Raw genomic sequence first — 20,797 nt, forward strand, 5'->3', positions numbered from 1 at the left:
ATTTGATTGTGGCTGATTTATTTTTCCTATCAACACTCTCTTGCCTTCTTCTGTAACCTTGGATACTCTTATTCATCAAGAACCTATCAACTTCCATTTTAAATATACCCAATCATTTGGCCTCCACAGCAACCCATGGTAATGAATTTTACAAATTCACCATCCTCTGGTCTCAAGAAGTTCCTCCACATTTGGGTTCAAAACAGATGTCTCTCTATTCTGAGTCTGTGACCCCAGGTCCTAGACTTTCGTAATATTGGAAACATCCTCTCCATGTTCACATAATGCAGGCTTCAATGAGATCCACCCTCATTATTCTAAACTCCAGCAAGTACATGCCAGAGCCATCAAATGCTCTTCAAACATTAACCCTTGCATTCCTAGGATAATTCTTGTAAACCTTTTCTGTAACCTCTCCAATACCAGTACATTTGTTCTTAGATATGGGGCCCAAAATTGCACACCATATACCATATATGATCTGAGTAATGCCTGATAAAGTCTTAGAATTACATTCTTGTTTTGATATTCTAGACCTCTTGATACAAATGCTAACATTGCATTTGATTTCCTTAATACTAACTCAACCTTTAAGGAATCCTGCACCAGTAATACCAGTGGCACGTGCACCTCTGATTTCTGAATTCACTCTCCTTTTAGATAGCAGTTACGCTTCTATTCCTTCGACCAAAGTGCATGACCATATATTTCCCTACAATGTGTTCCATCTGTCACTTCTTTGCCCATTTTTCTAATCTGTCCAAGTCCTTCTGCAGATTCTCTGCTTCTTCAACACACCTGCCCCTCCAACTTTTCCTGTATCATCCACTAACCTGGCCAAAAAGCTATGAATTCTATCATTAATAAATAATATGAAAAATAGCTGACCCAACATTGACCCCTGCAGAACACCACTAGTCATCAGCAGCCAACCAGAAAATGCCTCCTTTATTCCCACTCTTTACCTTCTACCAGTCAATTTTCTATTCATGTTAGTACCTTCACTATAATACTATGGGTTCCTATCTTGTTTAGCAGCCTAATGTGCAGTGCCTTGTCAAAGGCCTTCTGAAAATCCAGATAAATAACATCCACTACCCCTCCTATGTCTATCCTGCCTGTTACTTCCTCAAATAATTCCAACAGATTTGTTAGGCAAGATTTCCTCTCAAGCATGTTGACTTTGGCTTATTTTATCAAGTATCCCGAAGTAGCTCCAGGTACCCTGAAACCTCATCCTTAAAAATGGACTGTAACATTGTACCAATCATTAAAGACAGGCTAATTGGCTTATAATTTCCTATCTTTTGCCTCCCTCCCTTCTATGTGGAGGTGGGGTGACATTTGTGATTTTCCGGTCTTCCAGAACTATCCCACAATACAAAATATCTTGGACTATCACTACTTATGCCTCCACTCTCCAGCTACTTGTTTCATAACCTTGGGGTACATCATTTCACAGTTGTCCAAGTTAAATTCCATATCAAAGTTTAAAGTAATCATATATATAATATAGTTACTGTATGATACACATATGTTTCCATACACTACCCTGAGATTCATTTTCTTTCAAGCATTTACAGGAAAAAAACAATAGAATTTTACAAAATGCTATACATGAACAGACAAAGACTTAATTATTAAGAGTTAAGAAGAAGTTATCTATGCGGATTCCCTTCCCATATTTCCAGTTGATCTATAATCCTGTTGTAACTTGAGGCAACTTTTGTTATTGTCCACCATATCAGCAATTTTGGTGTCGTTTACAACCATCCCAATCATGCCTACATTCTTCAACAAATCATTAATATTTGTGAACAAACTATTTCCTAGTGGGTTAAATTCGACCAGGGAACCAGCACCCTGGTGAGTTGAAATGGAGCATGGCAAACCACACCTGGTGAGCAGGTATGTGATTTCAAAATTGTTGCATTATTAGAGTTTTGTAAAATGGTATCTCGAAACCTCCAGGGAGATTTCTGGAATGCGCATTTATTTTCCTGTTCCACAAGACTAAACACCTCTCATTAAGTAATCAAAATCTCTGTCTTGAAGAAACTCATTTAAGTTTAATGTGAATAAGTGATTTTTTAAAAAACTTAGCATTCTGTTTTTTAGAAGCAAACAGTGGATATTGTTATCCTTGCTGAAGTTACCCCTGTTTAGATTTTGATACTACTGTCCAACTGTTGTCATATTACTAAAATTCATCTGTTTTGGTAATTACAAATTTTTGTACACATCAAATAGCAGCAGTTATGGTGATTTAGCTGCTGGAAACACTCTCAATCAAAAGACAAACACGATTAACTATAACATGTATTTGTGGGAAACTTGCCATTGAATTAAATGAATACCTAATCATAATAGAGACACAACTGGGATGGCGCGGGGAGAGAATTGACAAGAACCCCCCCATCCACATCAGCTATTTAAAATATTCGTTCATTATGTGTTGTGTCAGAACACATGGGTGATCATGGTCTTTCCATGATCATGATTGCTCTTGGCAAGTTTTTCTACAGAAGTAGTTTGCCATTGCCTTCTTCTGGGCAATGTCTTTACATCATCCATTCAGAGACTGTCTGCCTGGCAACAGTGGTCACGTAACTAGTGATATGCACCAGCTACTCATATGACTATTCACCACACGCTCCTATGGCTTCATGTGACCCTGATTGGGGTGGGGGTGGGGTTAAGCAGGTGCTTACACCTTGTCCAAGGGTGACTGCAGGCTAGCAGAGGGAAGATGAACCTTACACCTCCTTTGGTAGATACATAGCACCACCCCACCACACTTTTAAAATACATAATTTGTTTATTCTCTTCTAATCTTCCTGTCTTAAATTCAATCTGTTAGATGGGGGGGGGGGATTTAAATCAAGCATTGGTAACCAGGAAGGGGTTTCATTTTTCTAATTTTGGTCTACGAGTCTGACATCTGTCATTGGAAAAATCAGCAGGACATAGAGAAGAAAATGGCAGAATACTTAGAAAATTTTCATACAATCAAGCAGCATCAATAGGTCTTTGCGATGCAAAATACTTTGAGAATGCAAAGAGCAAGATGGATGAAGGAGAACGAGTCCATACAGTGAAATCCACATTCACAGCCGTTGGTAGTTCAGTAAGCAACATTGTTTCAGAAGTTCTAAAAAATCTATCAAAATTGATAGGCCGTGAGTGCAGTTCCCCTTTGAAAAACTGGAAGTGGGGACACCGTGCCAGTCTACAGGTACAATTGAAGTATCAGAGGCCTTAGACTTCCACTTCCACTCCTCCTAGTGAATGTACAGTCTCTGAAAAATAGAACTGAAGATTTTCAGAGCAAGATTGCTGAACCAGAAGGATATCAGGGACTGCTGTGTTGTCTGCTTCACAGAAACAGCTATTGCCTGCCATTTCAGACGCAGCACTGCAACTCAATGGTTTCACCATTCTCTGCAAAGACAAGACAGCATGGTCTTTTAAAGGCAGAGGAGTCAGGGTATGCTTTCGGATGAACTCACCGTGGTTCCATCTCAGTCCTGGTCATCCGACTTGGAAAATCCAGTAACCAAACACCATCCATTTTATCAGCTATCACCAACCTCAGGCCAATGTCAGGTAAGGACTGGAGGAGCTGAGCAATGTAACAAGCAGGCACAAAGCTGTGCAAAATGATACTTTCCCTGTTATTGCTCAAGATTTCCATCAGGCCAGCTTGAAGAAGTCTCCAAGCAACTACCACCAACATATCGGTGCCCAAGAAGAGTGTGGTAAATTGTCTAAATGACTATTGCCCAGTGGCACTTACATCACAGTGATGTAAGTGAGACTGATGTTGAACCACATCAGTTCCTGTCTGAGTGACAACTTGAATCCACTCCAGTTCGCTTACTGAAAGCAACAAGTTTACAATAGATGCACTCTCATCAGCTCTTTGCTCTTCATAGAACCCTAGAACATCTGGACAGCAAAGATGCATACATCAGGATGCTCTTTATTGATTACAGTATCACCCCCTCAAAACTAATCAGTAAAAGCCAAGACCTGGGCCTCAATACTCCCTTGTGCAAATGGATCCTGGATTTTCTCGCTGATCGACCCCAGTCAGTTCAGATCGGCAAAAATATCTATCCACAATCTCCATCAGCACAGGAGCACCACAGGGATGTTTCCTTAGGCCCCTGCTCTACCTATAACTGTGTGGCTAAGTACAGCTTCAACAACATATGCAAGATTGCTGATGACACCACTGTTGTGGACAGTATCAGCATATAGGAGAGAGATTGAAAATTTAGCTGAGTCGTGTAATATCAACAACCTCTCATTCAGTGTCAATAAGACCAAAGAACTGATAGTAGACTTCAGGAGAGGGAAACCAGAGGTCCATGAGCTAGTAAACATCGTAGGATCAGAGGTGGAGAGGGTCAGTAACATTAAATTCCTGGTTGTCACTATCTCAGAGGACCTGTCCTGGACCCATCATGTAAATATAATTATGAAGAAAGCATGACACCACCTCTTCTTCCTTAGGACTGCGGAGATATGGCATATCATCAAAAAACTTGGCAAACTTCTACAGATGTGGTGTAAAGTGTGCTGACTGACTGCATTATGGCCTGGTATGGGAACACCAATGCCTTGTGAGCAGAAAATCCTACAAAAGGTAGTGGATTCAGCCCAGTACATCACAGGTAAACCCCTCCCCCCCCTCCAACCATGGAACACATCCACGTGAAACGTTGCTGCAGAAAAGCAGCATCCATTGTTAAAGATCCTCACAACCCAGGCCATGCTGTTTTCTCACTGCTGCCATCAGGTAGAAGATACAAGTGCCTCAGGACTCGCACCACCAGTTCAAGAACAGTTACTACTCCTCAGCTATCAGGCTGTAGAACAAAAGGGGATAACTACACTCATTTAAGGACTCTTTTATGTTGTTATCATTTTATTTATTTATTGCTATTTATTTATATCTGCATTTGCGCAGCTTGTTTTGTTTACAGCTCCTGACGCTTAGTTTACAGATCCTGTTTACAGTTACTGTTCAATAGATTTGTTAAGTATGCCCACAGAAAAAAAAACTCAGGGTTGCATGTGATGACATATGTTGTATATACTCTTGTTAGTAAATTTTACTTTGTACTTTGTACCTGTGGAATCAGAGGTGCCACACTTGGCCATTGTTATATCACCATCAAGAACATTTACTGTGCCATCCCATGCCCGCACTTTGGAGGTGTACAGGTGAGGACCAAGAAGGTATAGTCAAGGGAGGCAAAAGACCACATATCGGGCTGCATTGAGTCAGTGGACTGGACAATATTTAAGGATCCACCTTCAAGTCTGAATGAATATGTCACAGTTGTCACCGACTTCATCAAGACCTGTGTGGGTGAGTGTGTGCCTTTGAGAATATACCAGGCATTACCAAATCAAATGCCATGGATGAACCAGGATACGTGTAGTTTGCTGAGGGCTAGATCTGTGGCATTCAGGACCAATAATCCAGAACTATATAAAAGTCCAGGTATGATCTACTGTATTGGAGGGGTTGTGACTGTCATGTGACAACATTGCCCATTAGCTGGTCGGAAGGCACACCACCTGCCAATCAAGGTTTGACCCCTCTTTGCCCATCAATGCACACTTTACTACTGGCCCCTTTAATTAGCCTTGTATTGGCCTTTGTAATCAGCTTAACTCTGCTGGCACCGAGCCATTGGCCTTCCTGCGAATTACCTGGGTGGGACTCTCTGGCCTTGCTGCACTATAAAGGGTGCCACGTGTGCTGGACCCTTTCTTTTTTTTTTGCAATCCCTGAGGGACCACCCTGCTTCACTCCAGGCCAAGAACCATAGCAGAACTGGAGAAACTGTTGGTGAGTTTCTCCATTGAATAGGGTTGGGAGTGTTGATAATTGTCTCTCGTAGTATAAGAGCCATGCCGACACAGAGTCAATGGGTGCAGGTATTGTATTGAGAGAGAGTGAGAGAGAGTGAGTGTGTTGGTTGAGTGGTGTCATAACAACAATCTTGTACTCAACATCAGTAATACCAAGGAATTGATTGTGGCCTGCAGGAAGAGGAAGTTGAGGGAACACACCAGTCCTCATCAAGAAATCAGCAGAGGAAAGGGTGAACAGTTTCACGTTCCTGGATATCAGTATCTCTGAAGATCTATCTTAGCCCCAACATATTGATGCAATTACAAAGAAGACACAATAATGGCTATACTTCATCAGGCATTTGAGGAGAACTTGGTCACCAAATACACTCAAAAATTTCTACAGATGTATCATGGAGAACATTCTAACTGGTTACATCACCATCTGATATGTGGGCGGGGGGGGGGGGGTAAGGACGCTGCAGAGGATCAGAAAAAGCTGTTGAAAGTTGTAAACTCAGCCAATACCACCATGGGAACAAGTCTACTAGCGTCCAAGACATCATCAAAAGCGATGCCTCAAAAAGGTGGCATCCATAATTTAGAACCCCCATCACCCAGGACATGCCCTCTTATCATCAGGGAGGAGATACAGAAGTCTGAAGACACACACTCAATGTCCAGGAATAGCTTCTTCCCTTCTGTCATCAGATCTCTGAATAGACAATGAACACTACCTCAACTTCCTTCTTTTTTGTACTACTTCTGTGCTGTCTTTACGACAGTTATTTAGTTTATAATATTTTCGCTTAGTGATTCATTCAATAGTATTTTCTAGTTAGAATTAGAAGTGTTTAAAGTATATTCATTGCATGTAAAATATATCGGCATGTGATGACGTCACATCCGGTTTCGCCGCGTCTTGTGGGAAAACACCGGTTTGAAATTAGCGCGAGGGTGGGGGCTTTCCACGAGGCTCACCTGAGCAGAAGCAGTTTTGCAGGCATGAGAAATCACAGTGAGAGCAACGCTGTAAGTTAATAGATAATCGATATATTGAACTAAGATGTTAATGCTGATCCTGTTAGAGGTAACGACGGTAGATAATGTTTATGCTTTCGTTAGTTAAAGAGTCGCGGATAGTTTGCATGGAAGTGTATTTAAAGTAGTCAATGGAGCAGGTAAACTCTCCCTGTATACTGCACCTTAGTGTAATGTAGTTATAGTCACCTTTGCAAGTATTTACACTTGAAATGTGATATTAAGGAAGGAACAAATACTGTATCAATCTTGTATTGTTTTATCAACAGTTTTCACCATATGTTAATGTGAAGAGTGAACAGTAAATGGTTAATCTTACTGCGATCTGGTTTGCATTGGCTGTGGTTTATCCGGACGTTAAATTCGGCGTTTCGTTACACCCGAAGGAGAACGTTACAGTGAAAAAGCGGCATTATCAGGTGTTTCAAGTGCTGCAATGTCAGCTCAATCCAGCATCAAGTCGACGCCGCCCAGCGACAGGGGCAGTAAACCGACATCAAGTAAGCCCACCCGGGCGTTATCAGGTGTTCCAAGTGCTGCAATGTCAGCTCGATCCGGGATCAAGTCGATGGCGCCCAGCAACAAGGGCAGTAGAACAACATCAAGTAAGTCCACACAGGCAAGAGCCAAGGCAGAAGCCGCCAAGATGCGACTGCATTACGCCAAACAAGAAGCAGTTTTGAAAATGAAACAGGCCACCAGAGAAGTCGAAATCCGGAAAGAAAAGGCCGCCAGAGAAGCCGAAAGGGCCGCCAGACAAAGAGAAGAGGCTGCCAGAGAAGCCGAAATCCAGAAAGAAAGGGCCGCCAGACAAAGAGAAGAGGCTGCCAGAGAAGCCGAAATCCAGAAAGAAAGGGCCGCCAGAGAAGCCGAAGAGGCTGCCAGACAAAGAGAAGAGGCTGCCAGAGAAGCCGAAACCCAGTTGGAAATGACAAAAATATCGACAGAGTTGCATGTGCTGCAGCTAGAAAGAGAAGGAGAAGCTGCCATGGTGGAAGCAGAGTACATAGAAGAAGCTGAAGGGTCGCGTGATCTGACCGAAACAAGTTCTGCTTTAGAAAGGACCAGACTGGAACGCACGAGCGACTATGTACAATATCAAGCAGACAGGCAGGCCCGTCTCCCCTCTCCATACCTATTCGATAACTTCCCCAGCTACGAGGAAGAGAATTTACCCTCGCGGCCCCGCGATGAAGTCAAGAATGAAAGAGCTGACAACCGATATACTTTGACACCAAAGTTACAAAGTTCGATGCGAAGAGACGCGGAGGTTGAATCCAGGATGGCAAATTCCATGAGAAACGTGCGTTCTCAGTCATATAGGCGTCAACGTACTTCTCCAGCCCGCATGCCGCTTGCAGCCGATCCCATGCTGCAGTATTTAGCACGACGGGATCTCGTCACTTCGGGACTGTACCAGTTTGACGATAAACCCGAAAATTACCGTGCTTGGCTCTCCACATTCACCAACGTGATTGACGGGATCCAGCTCAGTGCAACCCAAAGGTTGGACCTTATGGCGAAATGGCTGGGGAAAGAATCACGCGACCAGGTGAGACGCATGCGTTCAGTGTACATCAACAAACCTGAGCTAGCCTTAAGCGAAGCGTGGGAGAGACTTTGGGAGAGATATGGGGCCCCCGACATTATTGAAGCGGCGCTATATCGACGTCTGGAAAACTTTCCTAAGGTGTCAGCCAAAGATCACTTTAAGTTAAGAGAATTCGGAGATTTACTCATGGAGATCCAAGGCGCCAAAGAAGATGGCTATTCAGCTGGTCTAGTATTCCTAGATACTCCATCCGGGATTAGACCAATTGTGGACAAACTTCCATTTGGGCTGCAGGACAAGTGGCTGACTGTTGCCTCAGAGTACAAGGAAGACCACGATGGTCGATTTCCTCCCTTTAAGCACCTCACTAGGTTTGTGTGCAAGGAGGCGAAGAGGCGAAACGACCCTAGCCTTGTAGGTCCAGGAAGCAGTTCGATTTACACCAAGCCAGGCAGATCCGTTTCGAATGTTTTCAACATTGATAAACCCGTGTCAGTGCTCAAGACCGAAGCCCTTACAACTAACAACGACCCTGGCAAGTATTGTCCATTGCATAACAAACCTCACCCCCTGAAAGCATGCAGAATGTTTAGGGAAAAACCCCTTGAAGAGAGGACGGCTCTTCTCAAGGAGAAAAGAATATGTTTTAGATGCTGTTCCTCAACCTCTCACCTCGCCAGAGAGTGTACGATCGCCGTGAAGTGTCCGGAATGTGGCAGCCCAGATCACGTCGAGGCCATGCATCCCGACCTGTCACCACAAACCGAGAGCGCTCCTTCACCCCCACAACAGGACGGCGGGGAGGGAGAGGCTCACTCTAGGTCAATAGCTGTCAGCACGAACTGTACAGAAGTTTGCGGTCAAGCTCAGTCAAGTCGTTCTTGTTCCAAGATCTGCCTCACTAAGGTGTACCCTAAAGGAGCCAAAGACAAGGCCATCAAAGCCTATGTGATTCTGGATGATCAGAGCAATCGTTCACTAGTCAGTCCAGAGTTCTTTAAATTGTTCAACATTGAGAGTGAGCGGTTCCCATACTACCTCAAAACTTGCTCAGGCAACATGGAAACCCAAGGAAGGAAGGCAGAAGGCATCCAGATCGAGTCCCTGGATGGTAAAGTCGTCATCTGTCTCCCTCCGCTCTTAGAGTGCAATGAAATCATGAATAACCGCGCTGGGATCCCGACACCAAGTGCGGTGCTACACCAGCCGCATCTCCACCACATCGCCAAACACATCCCAGAACTGGATCCGAAAGCGGAAATACTCCTGCTATTAGGAAGAGATGTTATCCAGGTACACAAGGTTAGGCAGCAGATCAATGGACCACTCAACGCCCCCTTCGCGCAACGTCTGGATCTGGGCTGGGTGGTGATAGGAGAGGTGTGTCTCGGTGACGTACACAAACCGATGGTTAACACACTCAAGACCAATGTGCTAGAGAGTGGCCGCCATTCAATCTTTCAACCCTGCCCGAGTGTCCCGTGCATCAAGGAAGCACAACAAGGCGTTAACAAGCGCGAGGCAAGCGACGAGTCGCTGGGCCAGTCAGTCTTCGCTCTAACGAAGTATGACAACAAACTTGCACAATCAGCTCAAGATACCATTTCTTTAAAAATCAAAGACACCAAGGTCTTCAGAGATGAAGCAAATAATGGGGTTGCCCCATTGCCAATCAGAGAACCACGCCAGCGCTCACCAGATAACAAAGAGCAGGCAGTCAAACGGTTCACGTCCTTACGGAAAACCTGGAAAAGGAAACCTGAGATACAGCAACGCACCCGATTGGCCCACGAGGTACTGTGCACCCTAATGGCAGAGGTCACAGCCATTATAAACGCACAATCATTCCTACCTGTGTCTTCTGACCCAGAAAACCCCTTTATACTTTCGCCATCAACGCTCCTTACGCAGAAGGCAGGAGCACCTCCTCCACCAGGAGACTTCTCAGACAAGGATTTGTACACAAAGCAATGGAGACAAGTCCAGGCTCTGGCAAATCAGTTCTGGTCCCGCTGGAGACAGAAATATCTACCCTCGTTGCAACAGAGACGAAAGTGGACAGAACCCCGCAGGAATCTTCAAGTTGGAGACTTAGTCCTGCTCAGGGACAAGCAAGTCGCTCGCAACAGCTGGCCAACGGCCAGAATCACTGCTACATTCCCTATCGGGGATGGACATGTCAGGAAGATCGAATTGAAGACTACCGACCAAGGCGATGTGAAAATTTACCAAGGGCCAGTTACAGAAGTTATTCTACTTCTACCCAATGACTGATTAAGAGACTAAGTTTTGTACTCTGCTCATTGTGACCTTACGAAGGTCAAGCGGGGAGTGTGCTGTCTTTACGACAGTTATTTAGTTTATAATATTTTCGCTTAGTGATTCATTCAATAGTATTTTCTAGTTAGAATTAGAAGTGTTTAAAGTATATTCATTGCATGTAAAATATATCGGCATGTGATGACGTCACATCCGGTTTCGCCGCGTCTTGTGGGAAAACACCGGTTTGAAATTAGCGCGAGGGTGGGGGCTTTCCACGAGGCTCACCTGAGCAGAAGCAGTTTTGCAGGCATGAGAAATCACAGTGAGAGCAACGCTGTAAGTTAATAGATAATCGATATATTGAACTAAGATGTTAATGCTGATCCTGTTAGAGGTAACGACGGTAGATAATGTTTATGCTTTCGTTAGTTAAAGAGTCGCGGATAGTTTGCATGGAAGTGTATTTAAAGTAGTCAATGGAGCAGGTAAACTCTCCCTGTATACTGCACCTTAGTGTAATGTAGTTATAGTCACCTTTGCAAGTATTTACACTTGAAATGTGATATTAAGGAAGGAACAAATACTGTATCAATCTTGTATTGTTTTATCAACAGTTTTCACCATATGTTAATGTGAAGAGTGAACAGTAAATGGTTAATCTTACTGCGATCTGGTTTGCATTGGCTGTGGTTTATCCGGACGTTAAATTCGGCGTTTCGTTACACCCGAAGGAGAACGTTACAACTTCTTTAATGCAATTTTCTTTTTTATATATACTTATTGTAATCTATAGTTTTTAATTATTATGTATTGCAATGTACTGCTGCTGCAAAACAACAAATTTCACAACATATCTAGTGATTTTATACCTGATTCTGATTCAGTGCATTTGAAGCACCGAAAAACATATATTGATCTGTCACATAAAATATAATGGCACTGGGAGTAATATATTAACATGGCTGAACTAGCTAATCAAGAAAAAAAAATGAGTTGAAACAAATGAACTATTTTCAGACAGCAAACTTTACCAATATGGTGCCTGAGAGATCAAAGATGGAGCCTCAGCTATTTACAATTTATACCAATGACATTGTTTAAAGTGCTGAGATTTACTGATAGGAATGCAAGAAGGGTGCAAAAGGGTAGGCATGGAGGTAAAGTTTGCTACAGGGAATATAATGGGGAGAAGTGAGAGATTATCCAGTTTGGTAGGAAGAACAGAAAATCAGAACGCAGTACAAAAGGATCTGAATTTACTTGCACACAAAACACAGAAGGCTAACACGCAGCACAGCAAATAATTTGAAAAGAATTTGAAATGTTGGCCTTCATTGCAAAGTTGGTGGAGAATACATGTAGAAGAGCATGTTCACATTGACGAGATGATACTGGGAATCCTGTCTACAGTTTAGGCTTTCTTATATTTACTTTGGAGGAAGCTCAAAGTTCATCAGTTGACTCCTGGGAATAAAGGATTAGTTTTTGAGGTGGTTAATTACGTGAGGCATAACACCATGGATCCTGGGCTCGTAGGCTTTCCCCAAGAACATGTAAGCACCCTTTCCCTCCTTCAGTTGCCCTTTGTATGCCAGACAGGTTTCAGAAAGAGTACCTAAATTAATCTCCTCAGTTCTCTGGCGATGATCACTGTTTTCCTTTATGGTTGATCACAGGTTGCACTATCTATCCTAGTCTGTACTTTCCAGGCTCCAAAAGGTTTCTTTTTTGTCTGACCACATATGGTGATCCCTCAGGGTACAGTAATCCAGTCAGGAGGTTTTGAGGAAGGTTATTTTTAGGACTTCTTTTCCAGCCCCTTCCTCAAGTAGGGTAAGCAGACTGGAGACCCTGAACCATGGGCAGCTACCACACGATCCTTGGCAGATCACGGTCAGGGTCCAGCTACAGGTGCCACAGATCATAACCTTCACAGCATGGCAATGCCAATGACAGGAAAAATGGCGTGAACAAAGTCAACCCTTGTACTTGGCTTTCTTAGATCTGACAAAGGCATTTGATACAGTAGACAGTCAAGCTCTCTGGCGTATCCTATTAAGATATGGCTGTCCTGACAAGAACTTATGAATACTGCAGCTACTGAGTGATGGCAATGTCAGCCACAGTACTCAGAAATGGTGGCACTGAATCAGGACCCTTCACTGTGAAGACAGGTCAGATAGGGCTGTATCACTGTACCCATCCTATTTGCCATCTTTATTGCTCCTATCCTTCACTTCACTGGCCAAGACCTACCACAGGGAGTCTCAATCATGCATAGAATGAACAACAGGCATTTCAACCTCAACCAGCTCAAGGCCAAGAACAAGGGCAGCACCATCACTATTATGAAGCAGATGACAACACCATTGCAACATGCTCTGAAGGAGACATCCAGTGTATCCTGAACGTCTTTGCCAAGCAATATAGAGCGTAGGGTCTTGTTTTGAAAATGAAAATGACACAGGTCCTATCTCAGCCACTGCCCAACCAGCAATTTATCCATCCCTCCATAAAAGTTGATGATATTGCCCCTGAAAATGTAGACCACCTTCCCTACCATGGCAGCATTCTCTCCTCAAAAACAGATAGAAAATGACTCAAGAGATCAACCACCATCTGAGTATGGCTAGTGGAGTCTCTTCAAGAATAAGAAAATAAGTCTTTGAAGATGGCGATTTACAGGTCCAAACAAAACTTTAGTCAATAGAGCAGTTGTCCTTCCTACATTATTGTATGGAACTGAATCATGGACCACCGGCAATATGCACCTGAAAGCCCTGGAATAATACTACCAAAGAACCTTACAAAAGGTTTTGAGGATCAGCTGGAAGGACAAAAGCACTAACACCAGTGTACTAGAGGAGGCCAACATGAACCATCTCTCCAGCACGATAAAGCAGCACCAACTCTAATGGATAGGTCATGTCATCCTGATGCTTAACTCATGTCGCCCTAAGCAGAGCCTTTACTCCCAGTTGAAGGAAGGTTAGCAAACCCCTGGTGGGCAAAGGAAACACTTCAAAGTAACATCCAAATCAGCCTGAAGAAGTACAGCATTAAGTCTAAACACTGGGAAGACACTGCACCTGGAGGAAATCTCTGAGAGGGAGCTGTGCTACACGAGAGTAACATCTGCTATGCCACAGAGAAAAAGCAGTAACTGCGGAAGGAGAGAATGAACAACTGAATGACCCAACCACTAACCACAGCCATCACTTACCCGTGTCCACACTGCGCCAGAATATATGGATCCCAGACTGACACTGATAGTAGATGATCAGCCATGATCTCAAAATGGCGGTGCAGGCTCGAAGGGCCGAATGGTCTACTTCTGCACCTATTGTCTATTAACATCTACAGTCATCTGAGGACCACCAAATAGACAACTCCTTAGGAGAACATCTTACTCAACTTGAGCAATTGCACTACAGCTACTAGGTGAGACCCATATTCAGCTGCAAATTTAAGAATGAGAGGTAATCTTATTAAAACATAAGATTCTGATGGGATATTTCCTTGGATGCAGGAACCCAGAAATGGAAGGCATAGTTTAGATCAAAGGGCACTGGTTGTTCAATTAAGATGGAGATGAAACAGATTTTTTTTACACAGAGGATCATGAACCTTTCAAATGATCTACTCCAGATATCTCTAAATGCAGAATCATTGAAGGTGTCAAGGACAAGAGAGACATGCTTTTGTCCATGGTGTCCTTTCATGCCACAGAAAGTAATAAAGTTAGACTAGTTTGGATTTTATTGAATAGAGAATGGCTCAAGAGGCCTTATGACTACTTCTGCTGCTATTTCTTCTTATGTTTTAGTAATCCTGAGCTGCTAGAATTCAGCTGTTTGTTAGGAGACTATGATTCAACAGGTGATTCAAACATGTACATCCTTGCTTTTCTCAATAGGCCAAACACATGAGAGGGCCTTTGACAGAAATACTAAATAAATAAGACAAATACCAAAAAATCTAATCACATTCCTGTCACGCCCATTGTTCTCTGAAAACTTACATCTTCAATGCTGTTAAGGAAAAAGGCAACTATTACTCTCCCACTTAGCTGTTCAGAAAAAACCCCACATTAAAAGTAAAAAAAAACTCAGATATTCTGGATTAGCAGAAAACAATAATGAAACTGACAGCAATCTTACGTCTAATAAATCGGAAAAGGCAGCTAATGAAATAAAATATGTCAGCACACATTGGCAAAAAGAAATGACGTCAACAAAAATCAATCAAATTGGCAGTTAGAAACACATTTTATACAATATTTCAGAAAACTCTGTCATTGTTTCAAACCAAAGCTGTAAAAGGCGTCTTTGTAACACTGAAATATACCTACCATGCCCTTTAGGGTAGGATCTGCTAAGGGAGATCTGTTACCATGGAAATCTGGCCAAACATGTAAATCTTCTGTTAGCATGCCCACAGCAGAGCACTTTTTAATGGACTCCAGGTGACAGTTTAAGTACATATAGACATTCTTCCCACTAAAAGAAAAGAAAACATTCTGAAATCAACCATTTATAACTATAACATTGCTCAGTAATAAGCCAAGAATAAAACTGGTCATTTAATTGCTGTCATTTTGGGAATAAAATTATATGAGATTTTTTAACATTGAGATTATATTTGACATTGAAAAAAAAATGTAAGAGCCCATGTTTACACTCTAAAGTCAGTGAGGCACATTTAAAGCATGTATGCAAATGCAAATATGCACAAGAACGAAATACAGTGGGTTCCCATTAATTCATCATTGAGACCACTACATATTGACCCAAATAGCCAACTTTTCATGGAAATAGTTGAAAAGATATAAGAAAACCAAACTATTCTTTAACTTAATAAAAAATCATGTATTTAAATGAAATACAGAACAAATTAGAACATTACCAGAAGTACTACAGTACTAAAATACCGCACATTAGTTCTTAATAGTTATTGATGATGGAATTTATCCAGTGTATGCTGCTACATCCTTTTGTTTGATTGAACAAAATCAGAACAGACCTAGTTCAGATAACAGACTGCCTTCATACAATGCTTTTGTGATTGCAGCCTCCAAATCTTAATTTTCATTGTAACATTCAAGATGAGTCTCGATACCTTCAAACTCTTCATAGTTCTAACATGTTGAGGTAGTGAAATTGTTTCATTTTCACTCCTGGACATCTCTGGCATCTCCAAGCCTGGATGCTTGAAACCACAGCGAGCACATCAGTTCTGAATTGTCTTACTGCTTATTTCTTTCCAGCTATCAGTGACAAAAATATCATTACTTTTTGAACAGAAACACACGCAGCTGGCACTATTTAAAATCTGTTCACTCTAAGCATTGTGTAGTGTCTAACGGCCACGCATGTGCACACAACTGATGGCTCGGCAACAGTGCCTGTCCCAATTAAGTGGCACGGTGTCCCAAATAAACAAAAGGAATCCAGATATTTTCTTAATTCATGTTTGTTCTCCAAGAAATGTCCTAAATAAGTGGCTTCCCCATTTAACTGATGGCTCAATTAATCAGAATCCACTGTGTGTCCTCTGTGAAGTGTCTTCCCTACTGTTTATTTTAAAATGTTCAAATTTATTTGAAGTTGTAGTATTTAAGATGATATCTGCTTCAGACAAAAATTCTTGCTGCATTTAAGGAGTTATTCTAGAAATGATTATTCATACTTATTACCCTCTCAATGAATTGACAAGTTAGTTTGTTGAATGTTCCATTTTTCAAACAACCCAACAACCATCCTACACCCAACACTAATAACCATGGTACAGGCACGTCGTAACCTGGATTGATTAAAAGAGAACTTTATTCAGACAGGAGGAAAGAAAACAAAGATAAAAAGACTGGCAACCCAATTTATATCTTACTTCACCAGTTGTTCTGTCTACTGACCTGCTTGACACAAAAATTAAACAGTTCATCTTGTGGAATGTGGTATAAACTGAGAGAAAATACTTCAATAAAATAGATAAAAATATCCAACTTATAATCAACTACAATAATTGTGAACATTGTATTAAAAAGTTTTGTAACTGTGAAGGCTATTGCAGGCTAATACACTTTAAGATGTTGGTTAACAAATGCGTTAAATTTGTTGTTAACTGCATTTCCAAGAGTACAAAATCCTGGTGCACAGAGTATTCAAATAAATCAATGTTTATTATTATAGGGATCTCAGAGTTGAAGATAAGTCTCATTGCAGTCCAATTTTCACTGTATACCTTTGTTCACATGACTGCAGAAAGACTTCTTTTGTATTGCGTGCTGTTTTATGACTTTCAAGTATATGTATGATTATTCAATCAAAATCTAAAATAACTGAGAAATCATACCAAAGTTTACAACAATTTCTATGCCAATTTTGCAAAAAAGCACAAATGCTAAATTTTCTGCCATCTTCTGAAATGTAAGTGATTTGAAGTCAAGGAAATTGTGATACTTCATAGTATATCCTTCAATTAATTCTTCTTTTTGTAAGAAAATTAAATTTGAAGTCACCAAATCAACATTTATACACAACATTTTTAAAATGTAACTGCATAAATTATTCATCTTTTAATTATTTTAAATTATGATGACATAATTGTAGTTATCAGTTACAAATGAAATAAATACAAGGTTTTTTTCATCAACACAGATGATTTGGGATATTCAGGTATGAAAAAATCTGGCAAAATTAACTTATTTAATAATTTTCTTCATCTTCTGTGCAGGAATTGGTATTGTACTATACACGTGGTATGTAAAGGTTTTCAGGAAATTCTGGGTCATGAGGTTTAATTGTGCTATCAAGGTTCAAGATTCAAAGTAGTTCATTGTCATTTTTCAGTACACAAGGGTAAAGGAGAGGGAATTGACTGTTATTCTGGATCTGATGCAGCACAAGAACACAATAAATATAAAGAACACAATGAACAGAAACACATTAAGTTAGCTTATATACATAGACCGTATGTACATAAGGTGATGCTAAGAGTATCACATCAAGTGCAGATTACAGATTACATCAATAATGTAGTGGTGGTGGATTGGTTAATGTGTGGAATTGTTGATTAGCCTGACAGTTTAGGGGAAGTAATTTTGAGTCTTGTAGTCCAGGTGTGGATGCTGCACAGCCTCTTCCTTGATGGGAATACAACAAACCATCCATGAGGAAAGTGGGTGGGATCCTTCATGATGTTTCTGGCATTTTTCCAGCATTTTTCTGTATATATGTCCTTCATGGCAGGTAGGCTGGTGCCGACGATGCACTAGGCAATTTTGACTGCCTGTTGTAAAGCCCTCCTACATGCTGCATAGCAGTTTCTGTACCTCATAGGCATGCAGCATATTAGAATGCTCTCAACTATACATATGTAGAAGATCATGAATATTGACATACATCGTCCAGCTTGCTTCAGCCTTCTCAGAAAGTAGAGACATCAGTGAGCTTTCTAGAGCGTGTAGAATGTTTTCTGAGGCCATGAGAAATTGTGCAAGATAAACACTCCTAGAAGTGAATGATGCAGTCCAGGTTTTCAATAGCGTACATGAAAAGTACCTTTGATAATCCTGATAATTTTGCTGCTATAGGTCCGCACTCAGAAAATTAAGTGAGCATTTATTTGTGACTGTTTTCTATCCTTAATTGTAAGAGGTAGCATTTAAATTGATCATGAGAAATATAGTAGATCAAGAATGAAAGTAAACAAAGTGGCCAAAAATAATCTTTAACATAGATGCAATTGGAAATTAAGGCTATCAAGGTCTTCTATGTTAAGTCACTCACATGAATTGGATTTAATGGTATGGGGTGCTCCTTTGGAAAATAAACAAACTGCTCTCACAGCCTTTCCCCAAAGAAGTTGAATTCACATTAATGAACAGTGGTTGGAATTTTGGAAATGTATCATCCACAGGTCTCGGCAAGTATTGAGAAGTACTGTAAATTTAGGAATGAATACTGGCCTGATTAATAAAGAGTAAAAGACCTCATAACTTATTCATGAATAAGGTTTTCATGTTTGGTGGAATTTACTGACAGCATAAATTCTTCAACAGATACTTTAAACAATCACAAAAGTTCAAAGGAAACTTATTATCCAAGTACATATATGTCACCATATACAATCCTGAGATTCATTTTCTAGTGGGCATTCTCAATAAATCCATTATAGAATAATAACCATAATAGAATCAATGAAAGACCACCCCATCTGGACATTCAATCAGTGTGTAAAGACAACAAAATGTGCAAATATAAAAAGAAAGAAATAACAATAATAAATAAATAAATAATAAATATCAAGAACATGAGATGAAGCGTTCTCGTTCGTGTGGGATCATTTCAGTGATGGGGCAAGAGAAGTTGAGTGAAGTCATCCCCTCTGGTTCAAAAGCCTTATGATTGAGGGGTAATAACTGTCCGTAACCTGATGGTATGAGTCCTGAGTCCTCCTTTTCTGTCATTACTACCACTCTTGTTTGCATATATAGTGAAGTACAAGTCTAAAATGCACCTCCTATTTCTTCTGAGGTAAAACCATGCTGTAAAATATTACATACCATTTAAGTTTAATAATGTATTAATGTATATATTGAACTACATATTTTAAATCGAATTTTATCAGTGAGTCACACTGCACTATTATCACAGAAGTAGGCACAATAGCACCTCACACTTATCAGCATTAAACTCCACCTGCCATCTTTCAGCTCACTCTTCTAACTGTCCTAAATCTCTCTGCAAGCTTTGAAAATCTACTTCATTATCCACAACGCCACCTATCTTAGTATCATCTGCATGCTTACTAAATATAAGATATAAAGATACTAAAGATATAGGCCATGGTATTGTATATAACTCACATGCAGCACATGCTGTACAACTTTTGATGCTTAAAGTTCTCACTAATACCTTTCCATGGATGAGTGAATACATTTTTCACTCACAAGACACTTCAAGACAATTGCCATGCTCTCCTCCCCAACCTCTCAATAAGCTCCACCTGAATTAACATCAAAGTCCCACTCACCAGCAACAACAGTGTGTTCTGAAGAGATTGTTCCAGTTAATTGATGATTTACAACTCCAGCTTATTACTATAATTCAATATGCCTGGAGCTTTCAATAGTTGACTTAGTTGTTACAGACTGCAGGGAGGGTGTGGCAGGTATTGATGGACTTTCTTCACAAATTATTTACTTCTAAACATTCCTTGCATAGACAGAGGGCACTCAGGGAAGGATAAATTTTTGAAACAGGCAGGAGGAAGAGGGGAAAATGCCATATCTACTTGAGGAATTGGGGAGTAGTTCTCTTTCATGTCCAAGTTTTACTGAAGACATTCTGAACAAACCCTGCTGCTTGTGCAGACACAGCTATAACCACAGAGCTACAAGAACTACAACAATGAGATTACATGCCTCAGGCTCTTTCCAAGGAAGAGCTCAAAGTTTATGTAACACCATGCTATTTGCTGTCTTTTGTCTCTCTCTGTAGTAAGAGAGCCGAGTACATTTTGTTGTGATCTGCAGGAGAGCAGGAGGTGAGAGAGCAGCTAATGCTGCTCGGATTGCAGGGCACCTCATGTTGCAGTGTGTCAGTAACTCTGTGCAGATCAACTGCACTGAAACAGAGATTCACTCCCTTCGTATAGCTGGAGTGTTCTATGCAACAAATGAAGCAGGTCAATGCCAGAAGGCAGGCAGCAGCCAGTGTCTTCGTTCTAATTGTAGTCTACTGCGCCAGCTGCAACTTTACCTAGTAAACTTGTCTGTTGGGCGACAAAGGCCCTCTGTTAATGACATGGTGGAATCCATCTGAGAACAACCCACACACGCATCATCCATACATCGATAGTTATCATATAATATAAATGCTCTGTAGCAGTTACCTTGAACTCTTAAGTATCACAACCATAAGCAACCTGTCATCAACTCCACAGTTAGCAGCTAAAGATCTTAAATATGAAGAGTAAGACAGGAAGCAACCTAGCTGCTATCTTTCTGGCCGATAGTTATAAACAGAACAAAGAGTAATACTGATTACTGCAAGCTCACTTCCACATTCA

At 41.1% G+C, this 20,797-nt stretch overlaps 1 protein-coding gene across 4 annotated transcripts in view; it reads right to left on the bottom strand.

Moving 5' to 3' along the window:
- Positions 1 to 20,797, bottom strand: part of fggy (FGGY carbohydrate kinase domain containing) — a 302,066-nt gene that overhangs the window by 98,195 nt on the left and 183,074 nt on the right. For all 4 annotated transcript variants that reach the window (XM_059984315.1, XM_059984316.1, XM_059984313.1 and 1 more), the window contains one exon: positions 15,078 to 15,225. In XM_059984315.1, coding sequence (XP_059840298.1) covers positions 15,078 to 15,225 — 148 coding nt within the window. The remainder of the gene's footprint in view (positions 1 to 15,077; positions 15,226 to 20,797) is intronic.

Source organism: Hypanus sabinus, chromosome 11 (genome assembly GCF_030144855.1).
Source record: "Hypanus sabinus isolate sHypSab1 chromosome 11, sHypSab1.hap1, whole genome shotgun sequence".
Taxonomy (NCBI): Eukaryota; Metazoa; Chordata; class Chondrichthyes; order Myliobatiformes; family Dasyatidae; genus Hypanus; species Hypanus sabinus.